The sequence below is a fragment of the Grampus griseus genome (genome assembly GCF_964374135.1).
Source record: "Grampus griseus genome assembly, chromosome: 19".
NCBI classification, from domain to species: domain Eukaryota; kingdom Metazoa; phylum Chordata; class Mammalia; order Artiodactyla; family Delphinidae; genus Grampus; species Grampus griseus.
The window spans coordinates 20,456,272-20,482,033 of NC_139013.1; the positions used below are offsets into that span (position 1 = coordinate 20,456,272).

The window sequence follows — 25,762 nt, forward strand, 5'->3', positions numbered from 1 at the left end:
TGCAAAGCCCCAGACCCAGATGCCGCCGGTACCCGCACTGCGGCCAGCTGGTGTTTGACTCTGCCCCGAATATCCACCGAATATTAATTCAGCGCCTTTACTTGTCAAGGCTGCCGTGCTCTCTCCCGCGCCGGAAATGGGGGGAAGGGAGGGGTCCTTAGGTCCTGAGCGAAGGGCCAAAGAGTCTCCTAGGAGGGCCCCGGGCTTGAGCAAGGTCCAAGGGAACCTGGACCTAAAACGGATGTGGGCGGGGTGGAAGGCAGGGGTGCGCGCGGCCTCGGGGCCCCAGGGCCCCCACTCCAGGTGCCGCATCCGGCAGGGCCGCTCCCGGAGCCGGGCCTGGGCCGAGAGCTCGGCGGCGGCTGCGGCGGCGGCTGCGGCGGCGGCTGCTGCTGCTGCGCGACCAGGTGGGTGGCGCCCCGGAAGGCCCAGCGCTGAAGAGCCGGAAGGCGGAAGGGTGGGGCCTGCGCGCCGGGAGGGGCGGCCTGGTGTCCCTGCGCCTGCCGGCCTGTGACCTCGCGGCGCCGCCTCTGCAGGTAAAGGGCTCCGAGCTGCTGGAGTCGGGAGGGGGAGGGGCGCCCGGAGCGGCTGGCATGCCAGCTGGTCGCGGGCCTGGCTCTCCCGTGCTGGGCGCACGCTCTTCGTGCATTCATTTTCCATATGGAGAATCGGGGTACACGGAGGGCTGTGTGTGCGTGTCACCTCCTGCAGGAACTCCTGTGTGTGCGTGTGCCCGCGCGTGTGACTTCCCGCAGGAACCGCGGTGCGTGTGGCTGGTGTTATATCCGCAGGGCGGAGCACCCTTGGCCTTGCCCTCTGGGAAGAGAATCTGGACGCTAGTTTAGAGGTGATCAGGAAGGGATGTTACTGATTTAGGGGCTGGGGGAGATTAACTTTGTGGGGACTGGTAGCTTCTTTAGCCTTTAAAACAAACAAACAAAAGAAATAGGAATATTTTGAGAGGGTGTGAAGCGACTTGCTCATGGGCCAGGTAGGTAGGTAACGTGTGCTCTGCTAGGGTCCTGCTCGGCTCTGGCCTGCGTTGCTGCAGGTGGCGGCCCCAGTGTGGCTTGTGCTTTTGATTTTTCAGGAGAAATCACAAGTCTGAGGTGTATGTGAAATCTCTTGATTTTAAAATTCTGGCAACTAATTCGTTTTTAAAAAGTCTGTGGGCTAATCTGACAATGTTTGCTGATGGGATCCAGTCTTTGCCCTGGGGCATAGAGAGGTGGAAAGACACGGTTTATAGGAGCCAGTGGGCACACTGGAGCTTTGTAAATTTCACCAGCAAAGTAGAAAGTACTGAGGATTGCAGGTGGGCAACATCACTCTGATTCTTAAGTGGCCCTGCTTTCCTAATTTTTAAAAAGAGCTGTGTGCATGGAGGTCTGTGTTAGCTCTGCAGCCTTCCTCTCCTCATCTCTCACAATCTGGTCCACCTCAGAAAGCCAGGCTATAGTCTCAGGGACAGGCTCATCTCCCTCTCCCCCAGATCCCTGCTGTAATCGGCAGACCAGCCTGGGTGCTTACACGAAACCAGGGCTTCACGTTGGCATTTGCCTTCCCTGTGGCTGGCAGATGGGCTTCCTGTGACCGGAGCCTGTTTCGTGGACAAACCTGATTCTGAAATAGGTGTGATATGGGGGGAGGCACACTCCCGCCCCATTGAGGTCTGTCCCCATCAGAGTGCTCCTGTCTCCTCCCTCCTCACCCACTTCTCTACTGCTTACAGACAAAGGCAGCTGGAGTGGGAGAAGGAGAAGCAGGACCGGCTTCCTTCCTCAATCTGGCAGCCCTGGAGAAGTTGGGAGGCTGAGCTTTTTAGCGAGGGCTCAGGAGATGGGGCTGCAAACCTTTCTTCCACAACAAGAGTCTATTGATGCTCTAACTTCTAAAATGATTCTTACAAGGAAATTAAACCAGCATTCCCTTGGATGGAGGCAGCCACAATGCCACCTCTTTACCCATGGTGTGGAACCATTGAACCCAGCTGGAATCAGGCCACTTCCTTGCCTCCCCTCCCACACATCATGACACCTGCTGGCTCTCCAGTCCTACAGAGCTCTGGGCTTGTGCCTTGTGCTGGCCCAACTGGGCTAAGTGGAGGTTGGAAGTGGCGTTTGCACAGTGATGTCTCATTAGCCCCTGTGGGTTTCGACCTAAAGTCATTCAGAGCAGGTTGGAAACTGTTTTTTTGGTTTTTGTTTTGTGGGCTTTTTTAATAGACAGTAGAGGGTGAAATGGGTATATATCTATTTCCTTCCTCTTTTACATACCTTTTCTTGCTGTGCAGAAACTGTTTCAAGAATACAGATCCATAATTCTCCAGAAAACCTGTTTTAGGAGTGGCATCTGGGCAGAGTACACTGGCCTAGAAGCCAGACTTGCAGATCAAGCATGGCAAGGCTCAAGGTCTTCATGCCTCTGGGAATGGGAGGCTCATTGCAGCCTCCAGAGGGTGCTTCATCTCCCTTTTTTCAGCATAAGTGACAGATAAAAAGCTGGATATAAACCAGAGCTAAGCTAGAAGGTGACTAGATATTTTACAGGAGGATTTTTAGCTTTTTGAAAGGTTTTACCATGAAATTAATTCCTTTGGTTATCTTAATATGTACTTGAAATTAAACATTTTGTTTGCATAGCTTTACAGGACCATGGCTTTTGGGTAAATCAGGTTACTCTCTCTCCCCCCATTTCTGAGTGCAGTTCCTTCGCTGTTATTAATGCTATAATGTTATCTTGACAGTTGTGCCTGGAAAATTCTTGACCTCTGGAAGGGTGGAAGGAGGCTCTCTTGCAGGGAGGAGGAGGGGGCATGTGCTCTGTCTACACGTGGTCACCACTGGTGAGCAGAGGGACCTGGAAGCTAGCAGGCATTTTAGCAGATCCAGGACACTTGGGAGCCAGAGCAAGGACAAACACACTTGAATTCTCCTCTAGTCCCTTGGGCAACCCTGCAGGACTGCCCCTCCACTGCCTCTCACACCCCTGGTGAACAGACACATCTGGCGGATGCCTCTTTGCATTTCTGAACTCAAGGACTGAGTAACAGACGTCAAACATCTTGAGTCATGCTCTCATAGACTCTTGCTGTCCAAAGTGAGGGCAGAAGATCACCTGAGGGTGCTTGTAAATACAGAATCTCACCCTGCCCATAGGGGCCGTGTTTAACAAGATCTTCAGTGACTCCTATGCACTGGTGGAGAATCACTGATGTCAAGAATATAAAAGGAAAAGAGGGGAAATTTACAGGGGCTGGAGCACAGGATCCCTCTTACCTCTCCTGGGACTACAAAGACGTTCTGACTGGTGATACAGGAGATCCATAGATTTGTTCTAAGGGCTGAGAATTCTCTCTCGGGATTGGGAGGATAATTTTACATTAGAGACTAATTCTGGATTATCCTTGGGTTTAAAAAAAAAACCTCATATATCCAAAAGATATTTAGTAATAGAGTCTGCTCCAAACTTCCACAGTCGAGTTCCTTTAGTGAATGTTTGCATGTCTCAGCCTTAAATGAAAAGGGGAGTGTTGGTGAGAAAGGAAAGCGCCCACCGAGCCTTGGGTCTAGCCGAAGCTGGAAGGAGAATCACCTGCTCATTGCTGCTTTGATTTTACTTCCTATCCTGCCAGGTGGCCCATCAGTGCCAAAGCTCTCCATTCCCACCAGCCTTGGGGCGGAGCCTGACCTGCCCTCACCCTTGCCCCTGCCTGTCCTTTTCCTGCTAGTGTGGCAAACAGTTTCCTGACCCCAGAGGATTGTTCTAAAGGTCATTGTTCCAAAGTACACCCATCCATCTGTCATCTGTCCATCCATATGCAAACCCCTGGAATTCTTTGATTTCTTTTATTCTCTGGTTGTTTCATCTTACTACATCATCCTGTCCTTGCCTTTGATGTCTCATAAGTAGAACTGGATTGACTCTATGAGTGGTTGCTTATAGAAGCCAGTGGTGTATGTTAGGAACCAAACGTTTATTTAGAGCCATCATGTCTGAGAGTCTGCAGTGTTCCAGACTCGCTCCAGGCACTTTGCTTCCATTCTACTTAACACTTTGCAAGAATCCAGCCTATAGGTGGTTTATCTCCATCTTACAGGTGAAGAATCTGCCATTCTGCTCAGGGTCATCCAGTGGGTGAAGGCTGTGCGGTTGCAGAGTCCTGTGCTTTCCCCTTCTCTGGCTTGGCGTGGGCAGAGATGCCCTGTCACACAGGAGACGACCAGGGGCTGGGACTTTGTGCACTCGGCCAAGGTTTGTGCTCGGGAATTGCCTGAGCCAGGTGCAAGGCCCTGATGCAAGAGAGCTCAGACTTGCCTCACTCGTGATGAACTGGTGGAACATGTGGCCAGCGTTGCTCCTTAACCTGTTGTAAATCAGAAGTTAATCAGAGGGCAGAGAAGACCTTTCATCCACCCTGCTGATTCAGTCTGCTTATTAACTGAAAGCTGCCCTGCTTTCTCTTTGGCAAAGGACTTGGCACATGACTGGGGAGTGCTGTCATCGTGCATACAGCAGAGGTACTGTTCTGTACCAAAAATGGGGAACCTTCCTTAAAACTTTAGGAAGAGCAACATTTGGGTAGAAATATGCTTCACTCATTAAAACTCTCCTTTGGAATGCTTCCTTCGAGGTCTGCTGCAATGCCCGTCGCGGTGGAGGACATCATGAGGCTGCTGTGCTCCGTCTCTGAGGAGAGGAAAATGAGGGCGGCTGTCAGGCACTCCGGGAGGGGCGCCCTGGTCACAGGGGCCGTGGCCTTCGTTGGTGGTTTGGTGGGCGGCCCACCAGGACTAGCCGTTGGTAAGTGCAAGTGCCTCACAGGGACAGTGCAGTTGTTGGGAAAAAAAGACCTTTGAAACCTCAGAGACCTCATAAAAGCCTCTGTCCTGTGTGAGAAGTTTGTTGAGTTGAGGTTGCTTCTGTGAAATGATCTTTGGGTACATAAGTCGTCCTGTTAAAAACACAAGCTTCTGTGTGAATGTCTCAGAAGTGCAGGGCTCTCTCAGATGGCATCTGTCATGCAGACCTGGAGGACACCTTTCCCCCCAGGGATGTGTCCTAGAGTCTGAAGATTTCGGGGTGTCCTGGGTTCCTTGGACAGTCTCCCTCCCCCCATCACCATTACACATCCAGAGAGGAAGCTGAGATTTGCCAGGCACCTACTGGGGGCCGATGCTGTAGAGCCACTTTACATAAGCTCGTTCCCAGGGCGCTTCCCCATTCTGAAAGCAAGCAGTCCAACGCAGGAAAAGCAATAAGCTAACTCGTGGAGTGATCACCCCTGTCCCCTTCTTTTACCACCTGCTTCTGTTTGGGAACCCGTTTCTGGCAATAAATGAAACTTTGGCTGATTTTCCCATCATTCATTGTTGCTAGAATGAAGTTGCTTCCTTTGGATTATGAACCGGAAGAATTCCTCTGTGGCCCAAACCACAGGGCTAGGGGTGGTGTCAGAGAGCTGGCTGCTGTCCAGGTCTGACTTGAGGAGGGGCCAGATAAGGCCTCCCTCGAGGTGCCTCAGATGGACCCTGCAACACAGGGGCATCGGCTCAAGGCATGGTCTGCTGCATTGGGCTCAGTAAATATTTACTGAATGCCTCCTCTGTGCCAGGCAGCCTGTGGTGGGATACAGGGCCTGGGAAAGCTCACAGTCTGGTGGAAGTCCTTTCTGTATGGCTTGCAGTCTTCACATGAATACAGGCTGGAGAGGTGACTGCTTTTCTGCTGAGGTTGGTTTCTGTGTCCCAGCTCACCAGTAAGGCTTCCTGCTCTGTTCTTCCCTCTGGTAGCAGGATTGACATTCAAGGACACTGTATTAAGCTGAGCCCACACCGGGGAGAAAAATCAGCCTGTGGGTGGCCCCAGACCTTCCATCTATGCATTTCCATTTCCAGACTCTGTGAGTTAGTGAGTCTTGACTTCAGCTTCTTGCCATCCAGGAAGTAGCCCGTGAGGGAGGAGACAAGGCCATTTCCTTCTTCCTCAGTGACATCCTATATCTTTGTCCCACCCCATCTAATGTGCTCAGGGAAGGCTAGCTGGGATCATTTATCATATAGCTGTGCCCAAATGCCATTTTGGGAGGACATATTTTATTCAGATTGAGTAAAAGCTGGTAGAGAACAGGATGTCTGCAAAGAGAACCCCAGGGATTCGCTACTTGCAGCCCCTGGTCATGGGCAGGAGCATCATTTTACCCAGAAAACAAAGGAATTTTTTCTTCTCCAAAGACTTGGTAATTTTCTGGTCGATATTTCCTGGCGACTTTTTGCATTAAGTGCTGCTCTAAATCAAATATTGATGTTCTCACAAAGGTTTAGTGCAGATGAGTGCAACTCTTATCAGCTCTTAAGTGTTTCACTGGTGTCATGGGGAAAAGTTCAGTAAAACTTGTAAATGACTGGCCCTCCCTCCCTAGAATGCTCCTTATTTTCAGACTGGGGGGAAGCTGTCTAAGGGCAGTGTTCAGCCTCTAGGACATGAGGCTGGCTGGTCCCCAGAGAAGGTGTGTGCTACCAGGTGCCTCCATACTTGGTTTCCTGAGACAGTGCAAGATTTACTTACTGTTGGGTGAGTCCAGCTTGCAAATGGGTTCTCTGTGGCCTGGGCTGCATTCTTTTAGATAAACTTTTTATTTTGGAATAATATTAGATTTACAGAGAAGTTGCAAAGATAATGCTGAGAATTCCCATATATCTCTCACCCAGTTTCAGTTCCTATATTACCAAGGCACACTTGTCAAAACTAAGAAACCAACACTAACATTACTATTAACTATTCTTCAGACTATATTTGGATTTTATCAGTTTCTACATCCATGATCTTTTTCTGTCCCAGACCCAGCACAAGACAGCACATTGCACATAATTGTCATGTCTCTTCAGTCTCCCCAGTCTTGTTTTTTTTACCCCACTTTTTTTGATTCTTTTCCCATATAGTCCATTACAGAGTATTGAGTAGAGTATCCCTGTGCTATGTCCTTATTAGTTTTCTGTTTTATATATACTAGTGTGTATATGTCAATCCCAGTCTTCCAGTTTATCCCTCCCCCTTACCCCCTGGTAACCATAAGTTTGTTTTCTACATCTGTAACTCTTTCTGTTTCGTAGATAAATTCATTTGTACCTTTTTTTAGATTCCACATATAAGTGATATCATATGATATTTGTCTTTGTTTGACTTACTTTACTCTGTATGACAATCTCTAGGTCCATCCATGTTGCTGCAAATGGCATTATTTCATTCTTTTTTATGGCTGAGTAATATTCCATTGTATATATGTACCACATCTTCTTTATCCATTCCTCCGTCGATGGACATTTAGGTTGCTTCCATGTCCTGGTTATTGTAAATAGTACTGCAATGAACATTGGGGTGCATGTATCTTTTTGAATTATGGTTTTCTCCGGATATATGCCCAGGAGTGGGATTGCTGGATCATTTGGTAGCTCTATTTTTAGTTTTTTAAGGAACCTCCATACTCTTCTCCATAGTGGCTGCACCAGTTTACGTTCCCACCAACAGTGCATGAGGGTTCCCTTTTCTCTACACCCTGTCCAGCTATTATTGTTTGTAGATTTCTTGATGATGGCCATTCTGACTGGTGTGAGGTGGTACCTCACTGTAGTTTTGATTTGCATTTCTCTAATGATTAGTGATGTTGAGCATCTTTTAATGTGCTTTTTAGCCATCTGTATATCTTCTTTGGAGAAATGTCTATTTAGATCTTCCACTCATTTTTGAATTGGGTTGTTTCTTTTTTTGATGTTCAGCTGCATGAGCGGTTTGTATATTTTGGAGATTAATCCCATGTCGGTTGCTTCATTTGCAAATATCTTCTCCCATTCTGAGGGTTTCTCTCGTCTTGTTTTTTACCACTTTGATACTTTTGAGGAGTACTGGTCAGGTATTTTGGAGAGCTCCTCTCAGTTTGGGTTTGCCTGATGTCTTTCTCACGAGTAGACTGTGGTTATGGATCTTTGGAAAGAATACCGTGGAGGTGCAGTATTGTCACACATTTCAGGGACATATGACACCCAGAGGACCTCCCTTGTGATGCTCACCTTGATCACCTGGCTAAGGGTCATGTCGCCAGGTTTCTCCACTGCAAAGTTACTGTTTCCCCTTTCCATACTCTACTCTTTTAAAGAAAGTCACCAAATCCAGCTGGGCTGCGTCTTTTCAATATCTGATTGCCGATATTTAAAAATCAGGGCTTCCATGGTGGCGCAGTGGTTGAGAGTCCGCCTGCCAATGCAGGGGACACGGGTTCGTGCCCCGGTCCGGGAAGACCCCACATGCCGCAGAGCAGCTGGGCCCGTGAGCCATGGCCGCTGAGCCTGTGCATCTGGAGCCTGTGCTGTGCAACGGGAGAGGCCACAACAGTGAGAGGCCCGCGTACCACAAAAAATAAATAAATAAATAAAAATCATAAGACTTTTAAAAGATACATACTTGGTATTCCATGTGGCAGCAATTGGCTGGCGTAGGGTAGCCATGTCTCCTTTAGACAGCGACCTGTCTCTCCAGGTCACCACAGTCCCACTCAGCTCGCTTCACTCCTTTCAGCTACCTGCCTGACCCCTGTAGGCACTTGAGTTTGAGACCCCTGCTCTAGGACATCTTCCTGTAGCAGACTGCACCTGACCTGGTTAAATAGAACTTTCCATTGATACAAGGTCTTCAAATTCCAAAATAGTGTGCTTTAACTTTGATAATAATAAATTGACATTTAAAAATAATGTTTGTGCCCTTTTGGGGTAGCAGAAAGAGAAGTAGTTGAATACATTAAATTTGTTATTTATCATCATACAACTTTGGAGGGGTTGTATGAAAAACATTGTTTCAAGAGAAAATACCTCCTCATCTGTCTGCAGGGTCCTTTATAACCACGTGGTTCCACTGGAAATTTCAAAGTTCAGAGCTAAGACTCATATTAGCCATCCAGCCTCACCACTGAGATGGTTCTCCCTGAAAATGCATTTGCTTCTCAGCCCTGTTCTTTGAGATGAGAGAGATTTTTATGAGAAGCATGGAAACCTTCCGCCCACGAAGAGGATTTTAGTTAGCACAGCTCTCAGGAGGGGAGATGCTTTGTGTTGCACTGTGAGCGCAGAGCTTAGGGGAGGGCATGTTTGGGTGTCAATTATCTGAGCCAAATCGACCAAAGGCCACGTCAACCTTTGCCCTCTGCCCTCCTGGCGGAGCAGGCATGAAGCCAAGCCCATTCTGACCTGCTCATGAATGTGCCCACTCGTCACAACGGTAGATGTGAACTCAGCGAGAACCTGTGACTATCGTTTATGAAATATAAATGACCGACTAATTGAGTCCTTCCTGTTTTCTAGGGGGGGCCGTCGGGGGTTTGTTAGGCGCGTGGATGACAAGTGGACAGTTTAAGCCAGTTCCTCAGATCATAATGGAGCTGCCACCTGCCGAGCAGCAGAAGCTCTTTAACGAAGCCACTGCCATCGTCAGGCACCTGCAATGGACGGACGCCGTGCAGCTGACCATGCTGGTCATGGGCAGTGAGGCCCTGCAGCAGCAGCTGCTGGCGATGCTGGCCAACTACGTCACCAAGGAGCTCCGGGCGGAAGTGCAGTACGACGACTAGGCCTCTGCTCCAGGAAGCGGGGTCCATTTAGATGATTCCCCCCGACTCATGGAAGGTGACTGGGGAGCTGCAGGAAGCCCCACATCATCAGAATATTACCCTAAACTGTAGCAAAATCTCCTGCTGGAGAGGCTGGGGCTGTGCCGGTCTGGAATTATTTGAGAAGATGCCGTGTTTTGTGGCTGTGTGCACCTGTGTGCCCTGACAACCCTTCAGCTAGGAAGCTGGTGAACAGTAAAGCCGTGACTGCTGCCATGTAGTGGCAGTTTTCTGAATCTACTCTCACTCACACAGAAGCTGGAAGAAGGTCTTCACGTTCAGCCTTCTCATCTCATCATGTGAAGATGACGCCTGTCCAGGCAGCCGTTGCAGGACCAGCCTTCCTTTGGGACCTTGGGGCTGTCCCCTGCTGGAATCATGTTTACCTCTTGAATGCCCCTTCCTCACCCAGTGACTTGTGAGTGGTCTCAGGGAGGGGGCAGTCGGCCTGCTGAGTGAAGCCACAAACGTCAGTGGCACCCAGCCCCTCCCCCAGTAGCTGCCCGACTGGGCTCTCACCCTCCCAGGGGCTTGCTTTCCCCATCTGAAAAGTCATAGTAGTTCCTGAGTTCTGTTTTTTAAATTAAATATTTTCAGTAAATTATTGCTCTTTCTGAAGTGGTAGAATCATAAACTTTCTCTAAGAAATGAGTCCACCCTAAGTTTCCCCTAATATTGTTTTTGCTTTGCTTTCAGAACCACAGTTTGACAAGTGTCATCAAACTACAATAAATGTTTTCTGAACAGTCCTTTTCTCCACCCATTTGTGTGAAGTATCTCTGACATTTGAAGTTGTACACATGGAGCACAAGGGAAGGGAAGGTGTCAGATTTGTGACTTTAAAGAAGGAATGAAAGCCCCGGATTCCAGGGCCTGTGACCTGACTTTCCAGGCTGCTGTGGTGCCCTGTGCTGCTTGTGAGCACACACTGCCCCGAGCCTCCCTGGCAGCCACAGGATGTCCCTTGGGTCCCAGGGGCCTGGAAGGAAGCTGCACTGTCCTCCCTGCTGAGCAGAGTCAGTATCCCGCACCTCTGTGTGTGTAAAGAAAACTTCAGGGCAAATTAGAACCCAGGGTGATTAAGGAAGGATCAAGCTTTTATCTCAGAAAAGTTGCTCTTTTTTTTAAAATAAATTTATTTATTTATTTTTGGCTGTGTTGGGTCTTCGTTGCTGCACGCGGGCTTCTCACTGCGGTGGCTTCTCTTATTGCGGAGCACAGGCTCTAAGCACGCGGGCTTCAGTAGTTGTGGCTCGCTGGCTTCAGTAGTTGTGGCTCGCGGGCTCTAGAGCGCAGGCTCGGTAGCTGTGGTGCACGGGCTTAGTTGCTGCACGGCATGTGGGATCTTCCCGGACCAGGGATCAAACCCATGTCCTCTGCACTGGCAGGCGGGTTCTTAACCACTGGGCCACCAGGGAAGCCCAGAAAAGCTGCTCTTTATCTGGCCTTATCTAGCACACATCAGGTGCCCTTTACAGGCCACACTCCTGGGGTTGATGAAGCCACTTTGGACATTTGCACTGTTTGGGTTGATGGGGGGCAGGGTGGGGTCCTTTTAGATGATTATCCTGACTCATAGAAGGTGACTGGGTAGTTATGGGGGGCCCCACCAATTCAACTCGTGTGTTGGGTCCTACTCTGCCAGGCCCAGGGGACACAGGTGGTCCCAGCTCAGAGGTCCTGCACCAGTGTCCCCTGGAGTCCCTTCCCTGGCCTGCCTACCTTTACCCTTGGGAAAACCACTCTCGGGAGGAGATGGCCTGACTCCTGACCTATTTGGGGTCAAATGAAGCAGGCCTTACAGAATAAAGTCACTGGCCTAGCCAGGTCCTGGGTGACTTACGGTAGACTTTGGGCCCAAGAGGAGTCCAGGCCTTGAGTCTCATCTCCCTCAGGAGCTGAAAGCACTTTCCTTGCTTTCCCCTCACACTCTACTCCCAGCAACTGTGGCTTTAGTATTTCTGCATCTTCTTTGAAATTTTTTCATTTATTTATTTTTGAATAGGTAAAACAAGCCTGGTACAAAACTTAGAAGACATCAGAAGATACAAATGGAAAAGGAAGGCGTCCTCCTATACTGACCCCTGCTCCAGCCCCCTTTCCAGATACAGCCACTATACCAATTTCTTATATATTCCTTTAACTCTGTTTTTAGATAGTCATTGAATGAACAGTATTCTTTTCTTTTATTTGTCAGTGTTCATTGCTGAAAACAGAAAAATCCAGAAAAGTATAATGAAATAAGAACCATTAAAAGTATCACCACCCATGGGACTTCCCTGGTGGTCCAGTGGTAAAGAATCCACCTTCCAATGCAGGAGATGAGGGTTTGATCCCTGGTCGGGGAACTAAGATCCCACATGCCTCCAGGCAACTAAACCTGTGTGCCACAACTACTGAGCCCGCGCATCTCAACTAGAGAGCCCACGCGCCCTGGAGTCTGCACGCCACAACTAGAAAGAGAGAAAACCCACACGCCACAACTAGAGAGAAGCCCGCCTGCCACAACGAAGAGCCCACGCACTGCAACGAAAGATCCCGCGTGGCACAACTAAGACCCAGCACAGCCAAACAAAAAAAAGTGTCACCACCTAGAAAGCCACTGTTAACAAATTTGGCATATTTTGTGCAAACCTTTTAATGCTATGTATGTGTTTTTCTAACATATTTGCATCTTTACTGTTTAGACCTTTTTGAACACTCTTACCAATTAACATTAAATAACATTTGTGATGTATTTTGAAATCTCTTGTAAACATGTGTAATGGCTTTATAATATTCCACTGCACTAAACCATATATACATACCTGCTGTAGTGTCCTTTCTAGGTTTTTACTATTATAGTGCTGCATTTTTGTGAACGTTTTTGTGTGCATATGTTATGCACACAGAATATGTTCATATTTTCGATTATGATAGTCTGTAAGATAGATTCCTCAACGTGAAATTGCTGGATTAAAAAGTATGTAATATTTTTTAAGGCTGTCGTTCTGTTCGGTCAAAATTCTTTCCAGAGGGGCAGTATCAATCATTTGCTCTCCCAGCAACAGGTTTTGGGGGTGCACATCTCATCACATCCTCACCAAGAAATAGAATGAGAGTGTCTTAAAGCTCTATTAATTTAATGGGTGATTACTGACATCTTGGTTCGAGTCATTTATCTTTGGATTATGAGTGGGGTTGACAAGGCCAGGGTGACCACCTGGCGGCCACCTACCCAGGCGGTGCTGAGAGCCCCTGGGCCCCCATGGCCCAGGCCTAGCAGAGAGTGAGGGGGCCCTGGCCTGAGCAGAGGGCTGGCGGGGCGGTGGTGGCTTGTGGCCAGGAAGCAGCAGGGGAATGCCAGCAGCGGGAGCCTAAGGAGGCAGCTGAGGAGGAAGCCTTGGTGGGGGACCCAGTAATTATACAAAGAAACCTTCTGCTCTGGGCCGGTTATTAACCTGCTTCGGTGTTGACGCGACAGTGCCGAGTGAGATTTTTCCAGGCAGATGGTGTATATTTAGCTAGAACGAACTTTTCTATTTTTCTGGTTTTTGGAAGCAGACACCGGGGTGTGTTGCAATGCGGGAGGACTGGGGCTCAGGGTGTGGAGGAAGGGTCCTCTCCCCGTTACTTATTGAGAGGTGCCACCTAGTGGGGAAGCGGGTGCATCCTTTCTCTTCTTCCCTCTGGGCCGGGCCTGTCGAGCCTTCTCTGAGTCTCCAGCCAGGCCAGGATGTGGCTCCACAAGGATGATGTTTTGTGAGTGCCCCTTGGGAGGGGGCTGGGGCCTTCCTGAGATTTTTTTCTTTTTTTTTTTTTTTGCAGTACGCGGGCCTCTCACTGTTGTGGCCTCTCCCGTCGTGGAGCACAGGCTCCGGACGCGCAGGCTCAGCGGCCATGGCTCACGGGCCCAGCCGCTCTGCGGCATGTGGGATCTTCCCGGACCAGGGCATGAACCCGTGTCCCCTGCATTGGCAGGCGGACTCCCAACCACTGCGCCACCAGGGAAGCCCTTTCCTGAGGTTTTAATAAGCTATGAACAGAACATCAGCCATGTCTGCTGCAACCTTTTTGTATATAAACCAGAATGTCTCTCAGTCCTGAACAATCAACATATGGCAGTTAAGCAATGCCAGGATTCATCTAAACCACACAGGGAAGAAGGACTGTCTGATATATTTTCAGTTTGTTGGGAGGAGATAAATGGCTTTATTCGCTGGAGGTGGCATCTTGGACCATTATGATGACAGCGGGTCAGGAGGCAAAGCTTGGGCCTGGCCGGCTGCATCGCAGCCTTGGGGCTGCTAAGGTACCCCAAATGCTGGCAAATAGAGGAAGTTAAAAAACGTTTTTCTAAATTATTGAGCTGGAGGCTATTTAATTTTTGTGGGTTTTAAGGGGAGGACTTTACTCGTTCTCATTTGCAGTTGAACAAATGAAAGGATAGTATCTAGGAGTTATCTGTTATACACTAATTAATTAGTATTAATGAATACACATGGTCAAATGCAAAGCTGGCAGGGCTGTGGGAAACCAATGTATACACATACAGACACTCCACTGGAGAAAATACATAGTGATACAGTCTTTTGGGAGAGTGATTTAAAGGAAAAAAGTCGCAGGAACCATAAAATTGTATATACTTTCCAGCCAACCAATTTCACTTCGGGGAAAATATTACAATAAAATAATTCAAACAGAAAAAAGATAAAGCTATTCATAGCACTGCTGTTTATGACGGCAGGAAAAAAAGGGAAACAATTCTGATGTTGAACAACAGGGAAATAGTTAAACTGTGTATGTGGGCAATGTAATGGAATACTAACAGCCAATTTTAATAAGTAGTAAATGGGGGTGGATGGATGAAAGTCAGTGGAATTGCTCCATGCGCATGATTTGCCTTACAGCAACTTCATACTTATGTGCTTGGGGGGAATAAAGAAAAAGACAAGCTGTAACTAGTGCTGGTGACCCCAAGGGCTTCCAATGCCCCAAGGGTGTGGCTCAGGGGAAGCGGCACAGGTGGATGAGAATCTCAGAGTGTGGGCATCTTGTGCCTGAGGGGATTCTAGTGTTTTAAAATGTGAATTACTTACCTACCCGCAAACCAGGCAAGAACCAGCCTGGTCCCCAGCTCCCTGGGGCTGCTCCTCCCAGGAACTGTTCAAGGCCACATCACGAGCGGCGGCCTCACAAGCTTGCCCCTACAGAGGCGAGGTCCCACTGCAGCGCAGGGTTCCAAAGCACAACTCTTAGGGGTGTTACATGTGCCGCCTGACCAAGGCAGGAGGGCCAGCCATGCTGGGAGCTGTTTGGATACAGGGTCTTCTCTCTAAGGTCTGTCCAACAGAAATATAATACAAGCCACAAACACAATTTTAGATTTTCTAGTAACCTCATTTTTTAAAAGTAAAAAATAAATTTAACAGTATACTTTAACCCAACATAGCCAACATATGTTATCATTTCAACATGTAATCAATAGAAAAGAGTATTGAGATATTTTCCAAATTTTTATATTATCTCTTCGAAACAGTGTATATGTCACAATTACAGCACATCTCAAATCTGACTAGCCACATGTTAAGCCATGTGTGGCCAGTGGCTACCACGTCAGGCATCACCACTCTGTAAGATACATAACAGAAGACATAAAGATGAAAGATTTTTCTTTTCCCCTTAGGTTGCCAGTGATATAGACATGTCCCTCTAAGGACCAGGAACCTCTTTCTGTCACTTCTCTGTTCTGAAGTTCAGCATCTGGGCTTGTTTGTGGTCCTTGTTAGAGGTCAAGATCAGGTTGGATGGTGCTATGGACTGAACTGTTTCTCCCCCAAATTCATATGCAGAAGCCCTAACCCCCAATGTGACAGCATTTGGAGATGGAGCCTTTGGAAGGTAATTAGAGTTAGGTGAGGCCATGGTGTGGGGACCCCCATCCCCACAATGGGATTAGTGCCCTTGCGAGAAGGAACACCAGAGAGCTCCCTCTCTCTCTGTCTCTCTCTCTGCCATGTGAAGACAGGGAGGAGAAGGCCGTTGGCAAGCCAAGAGCCCTCACCAGAACCCAGCCATGCCAGCACCCTGATCTTGGACTTCCAGCCTCCACAACTGCAAGCGATACATGTCCATGGTTAGGCTGCCAGTCTGCAGCGCTTTGTTATGGCAGCCTGAGCAGACTGCGGCAGGTGGGAAGCTAGGAGGGGGAGGCTTACTGGGGACCTCCCAGATCCCTGTTCTCTAACCTGATTTAGGGGCAACAGCATTTTCTCCCTGCCTTAAGATGACAACTTGACCTGGTGCGTGGGTGAAGACCCTCCGGGATGAACATCCTCAGCACTAAGAACCAGCCTTGTCCTTCTGTCCCAGGCACAGGTGGCCCTCAGAGGCCTTGGAGAATGACACCCCTTAATCTCTACCCCCTTTCTGCCTGCACCTGCCAAGCTGAGTGTGGCTAAAGAAAACACCTGTCCACAATGACTGGCCTCACTCAGCACCGCTGTGTTTTCCTAGTTCACTTCCTCTCCCACTGCCTCTCCTCAGCTCCCAACCCTTCCTCCTCTGTCTTCCCTCAGGTCATGACCTTCGTTCCCTGAGAAAAGGAATTAACTGGAAGAGAATGTTCACTCCCTATATCTGTGCCCATCTTTCCTCCTGGTATTATGAACCGCCCTTGCTCTTGACTCAGGCCAGCCCCTCCACTGGACACCAGATCCCACCCCCTCCCTCCTGAGGACACTGCTCCAGTCATTTTCCTCCTTCCCCCTCATCGCCACGTCCCCCGCTGCACAGACCTGTCCCATCAGCGTGCACATGTGCATGATTTCTCCCATATTAAAAAAACAAAAATTTCAGCAAGGGTACCAGGAAAATTCAGTGGGGAAGAATTGTCCTTTCAACAAATGGTTCTGGAACAACACGTAAAAAAAATGAAGTTGGATGACCCCCTACCTTATAACATATAAAACGTTTTAACTCAAAATGGATCATACACCTAAATGTAGGAGCTAAAACTATGAAACTCTAAGATGAAAACATAGGAATAACTCTTTATGACCTTGGATTAGGCAATGGATCCTTAGATAAGACACAAAATCATAAGTGACAAAAGAAAAAATAGATAAATAGGACTTCATTAAGTTTAAAAACTTTCGTGCTTCAAAGGACACCATCAAGAAAGTGAAAAAACAAGCCACAGAATGGGAGAAAATAATTGCAAATCATGTATCTGATAAGGGACTACTATCTAGAATATATAAAGAACTCTCACAACTCAACAATAAAAAAACATATAACCCAATTTAAAAATGGGTAAAGGATTTGAACAGATATTTCTCCAAAGAATATATTCATGGCCAATAAGCATGTGAGAAGATGCTCAACATCATTAGTCATCAAAACCCCAATGAGATACCACTCTCCCCTATTCAGATGGCAAAAATAAAAAAGACAGTAACAAATGTTGATGAGATTGGGAAGAAACTGGAACATTTATATGTTGCTGTTGGGAATATGAAATGGTACAGTCACTTTGGAAAACAGTTCGACAGTTCCTCAAAATATTAAACAGAATTATCATATGATCCAGCAATTCCACTCCTAGGTATATACCCAAGAGAACTGAAAACATATGGCCACACAAAAACTTGTAAACGAATGTTTATTAGCAGCGTTTTTTACAATAGCCATAAAGTGTTAACAACCCAAATGTTCACCACTTGGTGAATGGATGAACAAAACGTGGCATATACATTGTATATAACATACGATGGAATATTATTCTGGAATAAAGAAGAATTATATTATGTGTATACTGATATATGCTACCACATGGATGAACTTTGAAAATATGCTAAGTGAAAGAGCCAGTCACAAAATACCACATATTCTATGATTCCATTTATATGAAATGTCTAGAATAGGCAAATCCTAGAGACAGAAAGTAGATCAGTGACTGCAGGGGCTTGGGGACAGGAGGAATGGCTGCTCATGGACATGGGGCTTCTCTTCGGGGTGACAAAAATGTTCTGACACTAGATAACAGAGACGGTTGCACAATCTGGTGAATATACTAAAAACTACTGAACTGTATACTTTAAAGAGGGAGGGTGGATTTTATGAAATGTGAATTATATCTCAATAAAGCTGTTTAAAAAAACTCTCTTTGGCACTGCTGCCCCCTCTAGCCACCACCCCATTTCTCTCTTTCTCTTTGCAGTGGAATTCCTCACAGGAGTTTTCCACACTCACTGTCACCAGTTTGTCTCTTCCCCTTCTGGCAGGCATCTGCTCCTACTAACCCACTAAATGATCTCCTGTCAAGGTCACTGTCCTCCACGTTACTAAACCCAGTGGTCATTCTCAGTCCTCATGTTACCCGACCCGTGGGCAGCATTTGGCCCAGTTGACCACGCCTCTCCACTTGGCCTCCCCGACCCTGTGCTCTCCTGGTTTCCTCTGGCCTCCCCGGCTGCTCTTTCTTGATCTTTGCTGCTTCCACCTCCAGTCCTGACTTGTAAACACTGAAATGTCCAAGGTTCGTTGCTTGACCCCTCCTCTCTCTCTCCCTCCCTCTCTCTTTTTATTGAGGTAAAATTGGTACATAACATTGTATAAGTTTCAGGTATACAACATTATAATTCAACATCTGTGTTCATTACAAAGTCTAGTTACCATCCGTCACCTTACATTTGACCCCCTTCACCCATTTTGCCCATCCTCCCAACTCCCTTCCCCTCTGGTAATCACCAGTCTGTTCTCTGTGTCTATGAGTTTGTTTTGTTTTTTTGTTTGTTCATTTGTTTTGGGGGTCTTGTGGGGTTTTTTGGGTTTTGTTTTTAGATTCCATATACGAGTGAGATCATACCATATGATTTTTTTCTTTCACCTTCCAACTCTTTTCACTCATATTATCCTCATGGTCCATCTATGTTGTTGCAAATGGCAAGATTTCACTGTTTCTCGTGGCTGAGTAGTATTTCATTGTATATGTACACCACAGCTTTATCCATTCATCCATCGATGGACACTTACATTGCTGCCACGTCTGGGCTCACCCCTTCTCTTTTTTTTTTTTTTCAGTACGTGGGCCTCTCACTGTTGTGGCCTCTCCCGTTGCAGAACACAGGCTCCGGAGGCGCAGGCTCAGCGGCCATGGCTCACGGGCCCAGCCGCTCAGCGGCATGTGGGATCTTCCCGGACCGGGGCACGAATCCGTGTCCCCTGCATCGGCAGGCGGACTCTCAACCACTGCGCCACCAGGGAAGCCCCTGCGCCACCAGGGAAGCCCCCCTTCTCTCTTCTATCTACAGCATCCCCCTGGGGCTCTCATCCTGTGCACAGCCTGCTCACTCACTGAAGATTCCCAAGTGTTTGTCAGCTCAGACTTTCTTCCTGAACTCCAGTCCCTTAAATACAACTGCTTGCTCAATCTTCCCAACTTTACATTCCAAAACTGAGTTCCTGATACCATACTCCCCACTCCTCAAAAAACCCACAACAAACAAGCAACAACAGCAAAGCAGCTCCTCCTTCAGATTTCTGGATCTCAGAAACAAGGGGCTTTACGCCTCCAGTTGCTTTGACGTCTTTCTTTCTCTACATTCTATATCCATCCCATTAGCAAATTCTGTTGGTTCTTCCTTCGAGTATATCCGTAATTTAATCTCTTCTCAGCACATCCACTTGGGCCCTGGTCCATGCCACCATCATCTCTCCCTCCTCGGTGATCTCCCAGCTGCCCTCCTGGCCCTCTTAGTCAAGCTCATGGCAGCCCGTGATCCTGCTAAAAGATGAGTCAGCTTGTGCCACCTCTCAGCTGAAAGCCTTCCCATGACTCCCATTGTCTGACTCCAGAGAAAAACCAGAGCCCTTACAGTGCCTCCAGGCCCCTACTTCACCTCCCTCCCCATTACCCCTCATCTCCTTCATCTCCGGCCACTGGCTCTGCCCCAGCCACACTGGCCTCCTCCATGCTCCTGGACCAGGGCAGCGACCTTCCCACCCCAAGGCATTTGCACTTGTTTCTTCCCTCTCCCGAATATCTGCCTCGTTTCCTTCAGGTCTTAACTTAAATCCACCTTTTCAGTGAAGCCCTGCCTGGCCACTGGATCTGGAACTGTGGCTGCCCAGCCCTCACTGTCCCCTACCTGCACTGTTATCACCTACAGCACTCAATGCCTACACATTTACTCCATTACAGACGTTTTTTCCCAGATGACATAGAGACCATCTATATCAAGAAGAGTGTGGAGATCATCTTTTCAGAAAACAAAAGTAAAAGCACATCAGCAGAGCTGAACTGACAGGGGACAGGCATGAGCATCTCCAAATAGGGTGGCCCCTCTTGGTTGGAAATCACCCTAGTGCTGGAGAAGACACCAGAGATAGAGTATAACATACCTTAAAAAATTGTATTTGCCTGTCTCTCTTCACTATAGTGTGAGCTCCAGGAGGGGAGGGATTTTTGTCTGATTTGGTCACAGCTATATTCCCAGTGCTTGTAGGTACTCAATCAATGCTTGTTGAATGAATAAACAAAAATTTAAAAGCTGGCAGGCAGGTTTTCTCCCATTTCATTTTGCATCCCATATGCAGGCTGACTGCTTCTCGCAGGCCAGGCCTAATTCCCACACCATCTCCATCTCACACATCCACTCCACCCAAGTGCGAGAGAAAAGGCAGCCTCCCGTGTGCCTGGTGAGGCTGGCTCCAACGTCAGCGCAGTGTCTGAGGCCTACGTGCCAAGTAAACTTCCAGAATGACAGCAGTGGAAAGACAGACAACACCAACTGCTGGTGAGAATGTGGAACGACTGGAACCCTCATCTACTGCCGGTGGGGTGCCAATTGGTTTGCCTCCTACCGAGAACTGCTGGGTAGCATCTGCTAAAGCCATGTATACATCTCTCCTATGGCCCAGCAACTTCACTCCTAGTTATGTGCCTAAGAGAAATCAGGGCTTACGTCCACCAACAGACATCTATAAGATTGGTCGTGAACCCTCATTCGTTGATAACCCCAACTGCAAACAACCCAAGTGCCTGGCAACAGAATGAATAAACAATTGTGGAGGGTTCCCAGAGTAGAATACTCTACTACGATGAAAACAACAACCACATCACCCACAATGACAGAGAGGAATCTCACAGACACAACGTTGAGCAAAGAAACCTGAACAAAAAGATACATACAGTGTGATTCTATTCATGTTGTCGAAGAAAAGTTAATCAGTCGATCTAAGAAAGAAATAGCAAATTTCATTCGAACCGGACTGAGGATTATAACCCAGGAAAAGCCTCTCAGAAAGCTCCAAGAACTGTTCCACTTGTTAGAGATCAAAGCACAGTTACATAAGTTTTGGAGACAAAGGGCTGTGTATTAAATGACATATTGTTGACAGTTTACACAATCCAGATCTCTGAGTACAAAGCGAGTAGTGGGTCATGGGTCATCATGGCCCCTTGCAAGATTAAGAAAGAAGGTTATCGCCTAAAGAGTTGTGACCCTTGATGAGATTAAGGAGGAATGTTATCTCCTAAGGAGGTCTGGTTAATGCAGATGCACAGCACACACTAAAGGGAGGAGGTCCAAATGGGCAGAGAAAAATTTTACATTAAAATTTTTCTTGTCTTGTCATAAAGTATGAATTTTATTTCATCAATATGAAGTTTAAAAAAATAGGAAAAAATCTGTGGTGACAGAAAGCAGAACATCAGTTACCTTTGGAGGCAGGTACTGCTTGGGAGGGACTGAGGGAGCCTTCTGGGTGCTGGAGATGCTCTATATCTTGATCTGGGTGGTGCTTATAGGTGTGTGTGAGAGTGTGCAAAGTCTCACTGAGCTGCACGCTTGAAGTTTGTGCACTTTTCTGAATGAAGTTTAGACCTTGATAGAAAGGAAGGAAGGAAGGAAGGAAGAAAGAAAGGAAGGAAGGAAGGAAGGAAGGAAGAAAAAGAAGGAAGGAAAGAAAGAAAGAGAGAGAGAGGAAGGAAGGGAGGAAGGAAGGGAACGAGGAAGGGAGGAAGGGAGGAAGGAAGGAAGAAAGAGAAAGAAGGAGAGAAAGAAAGAAAGAAAAAGGAAGGAAGGAAGGGAACAAGGAAGGGAGGAAGGGAGGAAGGGAGGAAGGAAGGAAGGAATAGAAAGAAAGGAAGGAAGGAAGGAAGGAAGAAAACAAAAGTCCCAGAGTGGTAACCCAGACAGATGACTGCTCTTATATCCGACCCTGTGCTAATTTCATCCTTGTAATGCTCTGAAGACCTGTTGATTTTCCTACCTGCTCACTACTTGACCTTTGGAGAGGAGGTCGATGTGCCGAATTACCTAGGACCTAATCCTGGAGGACACGGGTTCTTTCACAAAGTATATCCTTGAAGAACTTGGTCTCTCCGCATCATTGCTCTCCTAACTTGAGGAGGGCTGGGCAGGCTTTGTTTCCCCCAATCAGATTTTCATCTGAATTATGTTTGTTCCTCCACTCATGTGATAATCAGCTTGTGAGACAGACTGCCTGAGTGAGATGTCGCGTTGTTTTTGACTTGAATAAAGGAAACAATCACTGTGAATGTTCTGTTTACATATCTTGGAGCTGTTCATCATTGGGTGGATTTCTCCCTAACTGAATTGAAATCTGCACAGTGTCTTGGCAACAGCCTCATTCTGGGTGTGAATCTGGGCCCCAAGACCCTCACCTGGACTCCTTGGTCCTTTGCCCTGAGAGCTGGTCTGAGACCCCTGTCACATGACTCAGGACCACTCCTCTCTCTGCGCAGGTGGAGGACCCTCGCAGCTCTCAGTAGGTCTCCTCACTTAGTCCCGTGGTTGCACTGGTTGTCCAGATTCATGTCCTGTGCCCATTTCTAGAGCCAGGGTGTAGGTGAGTCAGCTGCAGCAAAACATGTGGCTAAAGGTAAGGAAGAGGGCTTCCCCAGGGGCGTGGGAAAAACACTCCGTGATCTCATTTTCTCTCGTGTTAGTACCACACTCGCAGCACTTCTGACACCAGATGTGCGGGGGTTCACCCCACCCGCCCCTCCCTGCACCAAGCAATTCTCTGTGACACCGACTGGATGTCCTATAATTCAGTTCCATTCTGGCACTAACTGGTGTTGAGGGCTTAGTCCCATAAGACTGCCCCCGGTTCAGATGCCAATCCCAAGTCCTAGGTGGTCACCTGTACTTCTGACAAACTGGCTATAAATCAGGGTTCCTGTGACCCCCCCTCCTTGGGTTTGATAATTTGCTAGAACAGCTCACAGAACTCAGGGAAATACTTGTTTACTTGTTTGTTATAAAGGATATGATAAGGAATACAGATGAACAGCCAGATGAAGAGATGAGTGGGAAGGGGTATGGAGCTTGGGTGCCCACTCCGGGTGCACCAGCCTCCCAGCACCTGCACGTGCTGAGCAGCCTAGAAGCTCTCCCAACGCTACGCTTGTGGGATTTTTACGGAGCTTCCATCATGATTGATCATTAACTCAATCTCTCCCCGTCTGCGTGGATGGTGGAGGTGGGGGGAACTACAAGTTCTGAGCTTCTAATCGTGGCTCAGTCTTTCTACAGCCCACTAAGTGTTGCTTCATTAGAAAAAGAGACACTGCTGTCACCCAGGAAGTTCCAGGGGATTTAGGAGCTCTGTGTCAGAAATGCCCCTGTGCTCTTATCACTTGGGAAATTACAAAGGTTTTAGGAGCTCTGTGCCAGGAACTGGGGGCAGAGACGAATATATATTTTTTGTATTATTTCACACCAGGGAATACCAGAGTGTGACCCCCCGAGGGAGGAACATGCACTCAGGTGAGCCACGGGTGCCCACCACGCCGTGAACTCGCTCCAGCAGCAGGGGGTAGGGAGCAGTAAGCAAACTGCTGTTTCCAGGTGAGGACACAGCATGAGTGCAGAACAGAAAGAGCACGGGGATCCTGGCCCTGTCCTGGGGTGATGATCTGCACACCAGCCCCACTCAGTGCTGGGCGCCCGTGAGCCCTGCCTCCGCTGTGGCCCCCCAGGCCCCCTCCCTCTCACTGATTGCCTTTGCTTCAACTCTGACTTCTACTCCAGCTCAGGTGTTGGGGAAAGAAATTGTCAGTTAGTGGCTGGTCTTAGACCAAGCCTTACAGGTTCTACCACTTCCTGAGGGTGGGGTGGGGACCCCAGGAGCCTTGGTTGAGATACAAAGGAAGGCATTTTGGCATTTTAGAATGTTGGTAATTTACAGACTACTTAAAGTTTGTGTGTGTGTGTGTGTGTGTGCGCGCCAGAATCCTGGGACCCTGATTTCCTCAGCCCTGGGCATTGCCGTGGGCAGCCAGAGGACCCTCTGTACTGAGAAAGAATGGGTGGCAAGGATGGCTGGCCCCAGGCCCCCACTCCCACCCCTCCCTGCTTGGGAGCCACGGTGGGCAGGAACTGGTCTCTGGAAAGCCTGTTCTTTGGGGTCAGAATTTCTGGCAGGATCCCTAAGCTGACGTTCCAAGGACTGAAATTTCCTCTTGTTTTTGCCCAGAAACGTCTGGCTCAGCCTGCCCTCCCTCTGTCCCCCCCACCCCCGCCTGCCTGCCTGCCTTTCTGTCTTTAGTGTTGGAACATTCCGGTCAGAGCTGGGCTCTGTGGTGTGGAGAGCAGCCAGCAGGAGATGGGATCTGGCCCCTGCTTCTCGTGCGGCACTGACCCTGACTCGTGTGTCGGGGACACGCCTGCCCTGGGGGCCTGTGAAGGGGGCGGGGAAGAGCCCCAAGAGCCTCCCATGGGCTTCACTCTCCTCTCCTTCCTGCGTCCTCACTGTCTGTTCCTCCCTTCTAGACTCATCCAAAGCCAGTCTGAGGCTTTGAGATGGGGAGTCCAGGAGGGGAAAAGGAGGAGGCAGGCCGAGAGGGGCTGGAGGTGTCTGTTGGGGACGGGGGCGCCCTGCCTGGTCCACGTCCAGCTCCATGGACTTATGTGAACTGCTCCCTCCAAGGCCCTAAGGAAGCTCCTTCGGTGTTTCAGTGCACCACAGACTCCCTCAGTTCGGACCTGGGTGGCCTGGAAGGGCAAAAGGGTGGGGGACGGGCAAGGGAAGGGCCAGAAGACACCCCAGTGTCTGGCTAGAAGGCCTGAGTGCACGCGCCAATGCAGGCCAGACAAGCAGGTTAGGCCAAGCCGATGGGGGCAGTTGTGGCCGCAGGGGTTGTCCTTGTGAACCCAGCATCTTGCCAATGGCCCCCGGGAGCTAGGGGAAGTCACAAGGCTACCTCCCCCTAGAAGAGAAGCATCTGTGGAATGGCCAGGGGCACTGGGCCTGTGCTGGGAGCTGTGGGGGCCGCAGATGAATGACGACTGAGCTGCCCCCTGCCCTTGAGCAGCTCAGACTTGAGGGCCAGCTTTGATGGGCACAGGCCCACTCAAGCACCTCTGGGAGGTCAGGGTGGGGAAGCTGGAGCAGGGCTGCAGGTGCTCTGGGAGCATAAATGGGACAGCCATGCTGACCTGGGGCATCCTAGGAAGGCAGCAGAGTGGAGGTGGCAGCTGCACTGGGGTTCACAGGAGGGCTAAGTTCATGGGCAGAGGTGGAATGGCGAGCACAGAGATAGCAAGTAGCCCAGAGAAGCCCAGAGCCTGGGTCGGTTGGTCTTAGTGAGGCAGACCCCTCTCCCCCACCTCTGACCCCCACCCCACATTCTGCCCTCTGAGCACAGGTCCCACTGAGTCTGCTCAGGGCTGAAGCAGGGCGCCTAGGTGGAGGGCAGGATCCCTGTCACAGTTGCGGTCCTGGGCACAGAAAGAGGCAAAGGCCAGGCGGTGAGCACTGAGGAGGGAGGCTTCAGGCAGCCCAGAGCCTGCCAGCCAGGTGCGAAAAGCCCCAGACACAGAGGCGGCCCCTCCCCTGCCCACAGCCCTCAGGAGGGCCACTTCCTGCAGGCCCAGGGCAGAGGAAGCGGCTGCTTTGCTTTGCAAGCATGGCCTGAGAGACCCTGGGTCCTGGCTGAGAACTGGGTCAGCCTTGCACCCACTCCCACCCTGCCCAGTGGCTGAGCCCGAGAGTGGCCCTGACCCGCCCTGCAGCCTCTTTGTGGCCGTGTCCCAGAGAACAGGCTGGGGCAGGAGAGAGGCCAGGCCACCAGAAATCTTCTGATGCCAACCTGGA

The 25,762-nt window shown here is 49.0% G+C and overlaps 1 protein-coding gene across 4 annotated transcripts; it reads left to right on the forward strand.

Annotated features, from left to right (window-relative positions):
* Positions 1 to 448: 448 nt before the first annotated feature.
* Positions 449 to 12,601, forward strand: LOC309836832 (protein C19orf12 homolog; the record flags this gene model as incomplete). 4 transcript variants are annotated; one of them, XM_082677015.1, is made up of 3 exons in its annotated part: positions 449 to 536; positions 4,634 to 4,803; positions 9,351 to 10,865. In XM_082677015.1, 2 exons carry the CDS (start codon positions 4,644 to 4,646, stop codon positions 9,614 to 9,616), a joined length of 426 nt encoding a protein of 141 aa, XP_082533141.1. In that variant the 3' UTR covers positions 9,617 to 10,865. The 4 variants fall into 4 exon arrangements, 3 of the variants coding, with proteins under 3 accessions (XP_082533141.1, XP_082533142.1, XP_082533140.1); XM_082677016.1 differs by lacking the exon at positions 449 to 536 and adding an exon at positions 669 to 763 and having other exon boundaries at positions 9,351 to 10,867; XR_014298180.1 differs by lacking the exon at positions 449 to 536 and adding an exon at positions 11,661 to 12,601 and having other exon boundaries at positions 4,620 to 4,803; positions 9,351 to 10,671.
* Positions 12,602 to 25,762: the final 13,161 nt, after the last annotated feature.